Source organism: Camelus dromedarius, chromosome 6 (assembly GCF_036321535.1).
Source record: "Camelus dromedarius isolate mCamDro1 chromosome 6, mCamDro1.pat, whole genome shotgun sequence".
NCBI lineage: Eukaryota > Metazoa > Chordata > Mammalia > Artiodactyla > Camelidae > Camelus > Camelus dromedarius.
Genome location: NC_087441.1, coordinates 27,488,934 through 27,497,825, shown reverse-complemented (window position 1 = coordinate 27,497,825; position 8,892 = coordinate 27,488,934). Strand labels below are relative to the sequence as shown.

At 35.8% G+C, this 8,892-nt stretch overlaps 1 protein-coding gene across 1 annotated transcript; it reads left to right on the top strand.

The window, feature by feature from the left end:
• The first annotated feature begins 1,897 nt into the window (after window positions 1-1,897).
• On the top strand, window positions 1,898-2,949 carry LOC105096378 (trace amine-associated receptor 7a). Its single transcript, XM_010988712.3, has one exon. It carries the CDS (start codon window positions 1,918-1,920, stop codon window positions 2,947-2,949), a length of 1,032 nt encoding a protein of 343 aa, XP_010987014.3. The 5' UTR covers window positions 1,898-1,917.
• The last annotated feature ends 5,943 nt before the right edge of the window (window positions 2,950-8,892 follow it).

Below are 8,892 nucleotides of genomic sequence, written 5' to 3'. Positions count from 1 at the left end.
TTGTAATTTCTGATCTACAACAAGGAATAACCCAGGAGTCTTTGAGGATGCTAGGCTCCCTTCATAAATTTATTTCTTATATTTGTGGTGATTGTCAGGTCCTCTGGGCCCTGCTGGTTTGGACAAGCATTTTATATATAATGAGGTCGCTCAAGCATTCTACGTTCCTAAGTCTTTGCATACTATTCTTGATAGGAGAACAAGGAAGTTCTGACATTTCAGCTTCATCAATTACAAGCAGCATTTTGGTCTATATGTCAGTTAATAAACCAAACAATCCTTTAGAGCTATTCCTAGCTCTTTGAATTCATATTCACTGCTAACCGGGCTCATATCAATACATTTGGCCCAATTGGATTTTATATTATTTCAATACTGAGAACACTTTTGATATTCATTCCCACATACATTTCTCAGAGTTCTGTTAATACAGATGTCCAAGTTATTCTGTTTCATGTCATATCTCCTGATGCATTACATATTATAACTCATTCTTGGGGGCCTGCTAGGACCAGATCCTGATTATAGGTTTAGAGGCAAGGAAACGTGTTAAGGAAGGTACTGAGGGGGGTCAGTGGTGCATTGTTAAAGCAACTACCTCAGGCGAGGCCATTTAGCTTCTTCAGACAAGGGGAGACTGAGCTCCCCAGCGGTGGTGGGAGGGCTGCCTCTCCTGGTAGAAAAGGCTTGACAGAATTAGGGCTTGGAGGAAACCAGTTCCAACAGGACCTGCCTCTATGTCACCGCCCTAAGTTTGAGAATCCCTTTCCTCCATACTCAAAGCCAGAATTTTAGTGAGAAATGCTCTGGAAGTTTGAGAATTCCATCTACACTTTAATTCAGGCTGCTACAGAATTATGCTTGGAGTTTGGTTTTCAGAAATTCAGTTCTGGGCTCTGGGAGATAAAGGGTTCTCTCAAGGATTTCATTGAAGCTCGCAGGTTAATTATACGGACCTTGAGCTTGGACTTAAAGCCTTTAATTTTCACTATTTTTATTCCAAGTTTTCCAGAACTATTCAAAGAAACTAACAAATTCATTATACCCCCCTTTTTCACTAAAATGTTGTATGGCAGCAAGAACTTGGTCACCCAGACCTTTTCTTCTGGGGGCACTTGATTACAGGAATCTGTAGGTAGTAAACTGAAGAAGTATTTTTGCACTCTAGCCCAGGGCTCCTAGTTCTCTCTCTACCACTGGAAACAGGGTCATTGATAAGAATGTGTCCTAAATAGATGGTTCTAACAAAAGTGAAAAGGCAATCCCCAACAATTAATAACAATAAATAACATGGCTCTCACATTCTGGATAAAGTTTTGAAGAATATACACCATTTCTATCTCATGAAAAGGTCAGATGTCATCAGGAAATTAGTAGGGCATGAACTCATTTTAGCATAAACATCATTGTTATTTAAAGTTTTTTCCCCTTTCCGTACCTTGCACTGTGGGGATTTAGTCTGAAGGGCTTTGAGTATTGGAATCATTTAGCTCCTTTCCTGAGGGGACAGAGTGTTTGGGGCGTTATCCTTGCTCTGATAAATTAGGAAAGAATGTTCATAAAGTGTGGCATTTGAACATGCATCATGTAATATCTCCTTGAACACCAACAGTTTTCTGATATGAAGAACTAGGTAATGCAAGCAGACTTTTTTTTAATTTAGATAAATAGAAGTTTATGTAATGATGAAAAGTAACTGCTTACTCATTTGGAAGTGAATTTTTTTTTTTTTGAGGTGAGAATATGAGTCACCTTCTAAACATGAAAATAAGGATTTGTTCTTAGAAAAAGAGAGACAGAATATACTAGCAGTTACTGACAAACTGTATTTATCTTGTTTTAAGAACATTTGAAAACTGGAACGACAACCTGGGCCACAGAGGGTGACAGTTATTCCGGGAGTCAAAACGGAGAACCATGAGCAGCGACTGGCCGCCTCCCGCGGCTGCGCAGCTCTGCTATGAGCACCTGAACGGATCCTGTGTCAAAACCCCCTACTCACCCGGCCCCCGCCTGATCCTGTACGCTGCGTTCGGCTCTGGAGCTGTCCTGGCTGTGTTTGGAAACCTCTTGGTGATGATTTCAATTCTCCACTTCAAGCAGCTGCATTCTCCAGCCAATTTTTTGATCGCCTCCCTGGCCTGTGCGGACTTCTTGGTGGGGGTGGCTGTGATGCCCTTCAGCACAGTGAGGTCCGTGGAGGGCTGCTGGTACTTTGGGCAGCGCTTCTGTCAGTTTCACTCCTGTTTTGACGGGTCGTTCTGTTATGCTTCCATCTACCACCTGTGCTTTATCTCTCTCGACAGGTACCTGGCGGTCACTGACCCCCTGCTCTATCCCACCAGGTTCACTGCCAATGTTTCTGGCCTGTGTATTGCCTTCTCCTGGCTTTTTTCCATTTTTTATTCTTTTTCCCTTTTTGGCACAGGTGCGAATGAAGCTGGGCTGGAGGATCTAGTAAGTGCTCTCACCTGTGTGGGTGGCTGTCAATTTGTAGTGAATCAAAGTTGGGTATTGGTCAATTTCCTATTATTTTTCCTTCCCATGCTTGTGATGATAATTGTGTACTCCAAGATCTTCCTCATTGCCAAACAACAGGCAAGAAAAATTGAAAGTGTGAGCAATAAGACTGTGAGATCCTCAGACAGTTACAGAGACAGAGTGGCCAAGAGGGAGAGAAAAGCAGCAAAAACGCTGGGCATTGCAGTGGTAGCATTTCTGATTTCCTGGCTGCCATACTTTGTGGATTCAATAATTGATGCCTTCCTGGGCTTCATCACCCCCACATACATTTATGAAATATTGGTTTGGATTGCTTATTTTAACTCAGCTATGAACCCCTTAATTTATGCTTTCTTTTATCCTTGGTTTCGAAAAGCCATTAAATTAATTGTCACTGGCAAAGCCTTGAGAGAGAATTCTTCAACAATACATTTACTTTCTGGCTAAGTTCATATTTTAGATTGAGGAATTGAAAATAGATTCACAGTGAAGCTACTATTGGGGAGAAAAAAATTGATCATAAAAGTGCAATATCTTCTAATGTAAAATAATTAAATTGTGGTTCCACTTGGACCGAAACACTAAATTCAGGTTCATAGCTCTTTGGTAAATGTGACATTAACACCCATTTGTGATGGGAACAGCATGCCCTTGGAGCCAGAAATGGCTGGAATGCAGTACCAACTCTGCCATTTAATGCTGTGATCTTGGGCAACTTAGCTGTTTCTGAACTTCACTGTATTTCTCTCGTTCATAATCCCTCTCCTGTAGTATTCATGACAAAATTTAAGATAACACATGTAAAGGATGTAATATATATTTGTTATTTTAAATTCTCCCTTTAGTTACCTCATAATAGTTCAATCCCTGCCTATATCTTTTCTTCTTCCCTTTGAAATATTTTTCTATGAAAATGTAGATACAATCATGAGATACTTAGTGAGGTGGTGGCTTCTTAAGAGGGCAAAGAGGGCATCTGCACTGTCCTGTGTTGAGATTTGCAAGCCCCAAATTGTGATTTTAGAATCAGGTAAAATCAGTCAAGATCGCACTGTTAACTACAATATCAATCAATTATTTACAATGGGATTGATAGCTGGCATTATTTACAATGGGACTGATAACATTCATTTATTCAGTGAGCTCCTTCCTCATGAGTAAGTCTGCTCATAAAATCACATTATCGTTCTGAAGTTTTACCAGTTAGCATATGTTTAAAACAAGGATTTTAATATTGTCATTCATTATGTTACTTTATTTTTGAATTAATTTATTTTGTATTCACTTAAGTATACATTGTTCTGAAAATTATTTGCAGTGATTTTTGAGGATACACTTGAAAGCATAACTTAAAAATATGTTCAAAAGAGGAAACTGGAATGAGGGGCATAAAATGAAACCAAGACAGATGCTGCAAATTGCATTTTCTTATGACTCATAAACTTGGTTCCAAGGCCAAAAATGGGAAATGAATTAGTTATGCAATTCATAGTGGACACATTAAGCCAGTTATTTCAGAGAATTGTTCTTGGTATTAAGTGGGTGCTGTAGGTCCATGAACAATGTAAGTCATTCACTTAATTCTATTCTAGTTTTAGTGTCTTTTTGCAATTAGACATCAAGATTTTAAAATCAGATTACTCTATCTTTGGTGCAAGAGTAAATTTATATCAAAACATTCTTGCTATATTTAAAATTTTTTTAGCTTATTGTAAAACAACATTATCCATTAGCACATCATTTCTATTATTACAGATCCTTTAATTGTAAAGATATACTTTCCAGAAATAGTGTATTCTTTCTGATTATACGGATCTTGTGAGAAACTCTCATCTTTATCTGGTATTACCAATAATTAAAGGTAAAGATTAAGGATAAATTAGCAGTTTATCCACAATTCTTTAGTTCTAACACCGAATATAATAAATTTGTTTTGATTCCTGAGGTTCAGGATAGCAACTTTTTCTAATCCTGTTTTGAAAGGTATTGATGGAATAAAATTTATGTTTTGACAAGAAAATTTAAGCATCACATACTCCCTGCCCGTGTTGGGATCTCCCTGATGTGCAACGAGCCTCTGTATTATGTCTTAACCAGACTTCCTCCGAGCAGGAATGCTTGCTCAACTATAAAGATCAGTTTTCTCCTTTTCCTGATGCCAGCAGTGTAACTCCTTACAAGATAAACTTCCTTTCCCCCAGTTCCCGTAAGAGGTCATGGTGACCTGTTGCTTGCTTAGTATGTGCTTATCTGGACTATGTATCTTTGGTGAACTTTATGTAAAATGTCAGTCTGTCATTTTGATGTATGATCCTTTCTCTCGAAAATGTACATGACTGTGCTTTGTGATAGGCTGTCTCCCATATTATAATCCTCAGGATGCCTCAAATAAAAGTCTCTATTTCTTCCTTAGATTGATTATTGATTAATGTTTTTCATTTTAAAGATAAAAATGCTAAAATCAAAATGTTTAAGAAATCTGGTGAATATTATAAAATTTCTAGAATCAAATAAGCACTTCTTATAGCTACTTCAATACATTTACTCTTGTCCTTTTTTTTAGTGGCCTTTCTAAAATGTTAGACAAATCATCTAACTTTGCCACTTCCTTTCCTAGAGCAACATACTATTCTATTTTTATAAATGTTTGAAGACTTGCATTATAAGGAAATAAGCTTCTTCCCTCATTACTCTCTTCTGTGAATTAATCTGGTCATGTAGGGGGCTAGTCTCTTGGATTTGCTTCAATGAACATTTATTGAGTGCTTCTGGTATGCAAAGCATGAGCTTTGGAACTGGAAGGATATAACAATAAAAACAATTTAAACCTAAGAATACTTTATCTAAGTTATGAAACTCTCACTCTGTGCACGGGACTGCCTCACCTGCACTAACACAATCTTCACAACAACGCTATGAGCCAGGGAATAGCATTACTACGTCATATTATTATTACTTCTATTTCATAAATGAGGAACTTGAGGCATGGAGAGGTAAGTTACATATCTAAGGCAGTGTTACTTGTTAAACAAGAGAACTGGAGTTCACACCCTGAGAGTCAGTGAGTAAGTCAAGTAACCACTAACTATTCCTCCCTTCTGTGGCCCAGACACTGCAGTCAAGTTGTTGACAGCAATACAAACACAAGGTTTTTACACAAATTTCTATAAAGGAAAAATTTGATCATCATAAAGAAAAGTATTAACAAAGTTCTTTGAGAAATGGGGACATTGGAGGAAGTAATTGATTTGCTATGATATAAAAATTTTTAAATAAAATTTTAATATATTGTTTTCTAATCAGCCTTACTTCTTCCTTATTGAAGTTTTATTTTATTGTACAAGATTTTCCCCCCTGAGGCTGAGTGGAGGGTCATTCGAATAAACTATATCTTAACTACTAAGGGTAATTATTGGTCTGCCCATCAGGAAAAATCATGATCTTATTGTTTTATATTATTTAGTCATTTGGTCCTTTTGTGCCCTTTCTCCACACAAATCACTTCTAAGCATTGAGATTAAAGGTTTTGTTTAACTTTTTTCTGAGGGTATTATCAGTTCATTATTATGAGTAACAATATGATTACATTTGCAATTTTTATTGAAATGTAGTTGACATACAATATTATCTTAGTATCAGGTGTACCACATAGTGATTTGATGTTTGCATACAATATTAAATGATCACCATGATAAGTCCAGTAACCTTCTGTCCCCATACGAAGGTATTACGTTCTTCACCATATTCCTTGTGCTCTATATTGCATCCCCATACGTTATTTATTTTATAGCTGGAGGTTTGTACCTCTTAATTCCCTTCACCTATTTCATGCCCTCCTAACACCTTCCCTCTGGCAACCACCTGTTTGTTCTCTGTATCTATGAGTCTGTTTTCATTTTATGTTGTTTGTTTTGTTTGTTTTTTAGAATCCACATATAAGTGAGATCACACAGTATTTGCCTTTCTCTATCTCACATATTTCACTTAGTCTAATATCTTCTAGATCCATCCATGTTATCACAATGGCAAGAAAGAAACACATAAGCCTAACTTCAGTGCACAGATAAGAACAGAGATGTGTATTGGTACTACCAATTTTAATATATTTATTTCTTCACAGACATTTTAAATTATAGAGATAAGTTACAAATGAAATTCCCGCCCTGTACACACACACTGTCTATTATACATAAATTTAGACTTTGTAAAAGCATACATATATGGGGGCCACATTACTTATGCTGTTTTATAATCTGGGTCAGAGTTTTCTGGTTTTGTTTTAGTTTTAGTCAAAAAAATATACCGTGTTTGTCTTCCCTTGTCAATGAATACAGAACTTCTTAGCACTGTTTATTGGCTTCAGAACATTCTATTGCATAGGTGGATCATTTTTATTTAACTTACCCCACATTGATCTAGGTGTTTTCCAGTTTGTAATTAACAATAGTACAATGAATGTGCTTGTCATGTTTGCTTCCTTGATTGACTCTTTCCTTAGGATTACTTGTCAGAAATACAAGTACAGAAGCAAGTGACATGCATGATTTAAACTTTTACATAAATATCTTCATTCCGCTCAGAGAGAAGATACTAAATTATATTTTCCCTAGATGTATGTGAGCATGCTTTCCTCTCATGAGAATGCTCAATTTCCTGCTTTCTAATTACTATCAGTTATTATTGATTCTTCTAGAATTTGCCAATTTGAGATATCAAACTTATTACATTTTATAAGCATTTCTGGATTATTTGTACATTTGATATTTTAATGTATTTATTTGGCCTACCTCTGTAAAATTGCCTATTTATTTGTTTAGTGAGATATTTGTCTCCATCTTACCGTTTTATAAAAGGCTTTTGCATTTTTAAGTCTCCTAACCCCTTTCTGTCATGCATGCTGTGGATCGTTTCCAAGTTAGTCTTTTTAGTTTCTTTCCATAACATGGTTTTGTTTTCCTTTGAAGTTTAAAAATTGAAATTTAGCGCATGAATCTATATGGATTTTGTGCTATGATCTCACCAATAAAATCATAAAAGAGATATTATCTTCTAGTTTTAACATCTGGAAGAAATCAGTTTCGATTTTGTGAAATACATGAAGCAAGACACAAGAATTTTTCAAAAAGTTATATATCACTTCCACATTTCTAAATTATCCCCTTTTTTCTAATAACTTAAATAACAGTGTTGTTTTTATCATGGACAATGTATAAACTCAAAATAGTGTTATTGAGGGGAAAAAATGACAAAGTTGCCCTCTATCAAGACTGGAAGATAAAATAACACATCTCATGGAATGAGAAAACAATTACTTAAAAAGATAATCACTTTGCAGAAACTGTACCATTTGCTCCCAGTTATTCCCAAATTACGAAATATCCTCCCAAATATAAAATATGATTCTTATCCTCAGTCTGAAATGGTTGAGGGGTATGGCTAGAGACCTTTAGGAGCTCCAGAAATACCAGACCCCAAGACACAAGGTGCTCAAAATGAAAGTAAACCGAGCCCAAAGAAAGACAGGGAAAATATGACATTAACAGGGAACATGGAATAAAAAAAGCTTTGAAAGTGGAAAAAAGATAAGTTTGGTAGGAAAGGTAAGATGGATACAGGAGGCCTGAAAGAGAGAAATAAATAACAAAGTGTGCAGATTTAAGGAAACTAGAAAATATGATCACTGGGTCAAACATTAGTTAGTACATATGTTTCTATCAAATGCTCAACGATGTTTACTTCACCAAAAAGATAAAAATATAAACAAACGTGATGCTACTGAAATTGAGGTACCATTTCTCCTCCCTAATTTAATGGAACATTTTCAAGCATTGTATTTCATGTCATAATTCCAGATCAAGTTCCAATTTTTCAAATCATCAATATGAAATTTATGCTTGTTTAGAAATTAATTTTATGACTGATGAACTCTCCTTTAATATTGGCCAGTTTGATAAGTTTTATTGTTAAAAAAAAAGCAATAGTCTGATGAAAACTAATCATAAGGAAATTTTTGACAAGTTGGGAGGCAGTAGGAAATTTTGTAAGAAAAAAAGAAAGAAAATCAAAGACAACAAAGATGTTTTCAGGCTACAAAGGGAAGAGTTAATGGAATAAAAGGAAAAAGGGAGGGAGGAAAGTGTCTGCAGGGAATGGGGTACAGTGAGTTCTGCAGCAGTTAGCAAACAGGGATTTAATATTTACTAGCCAAATAAATGTCCTTAGAGAAGTCACAGGGAAGAGCATAACTTAACAAGACTGAAAATCATGCATTTATCCAATTAAATTTGAAAAGCAATTTGCTTTCTCCTCATTAACAGTCTTACTTGATTTTTATAAACTCATTTCATTTGGAAAATGTAAAGATAGCTTCAGTTTCCTCAGTCCAAAGGC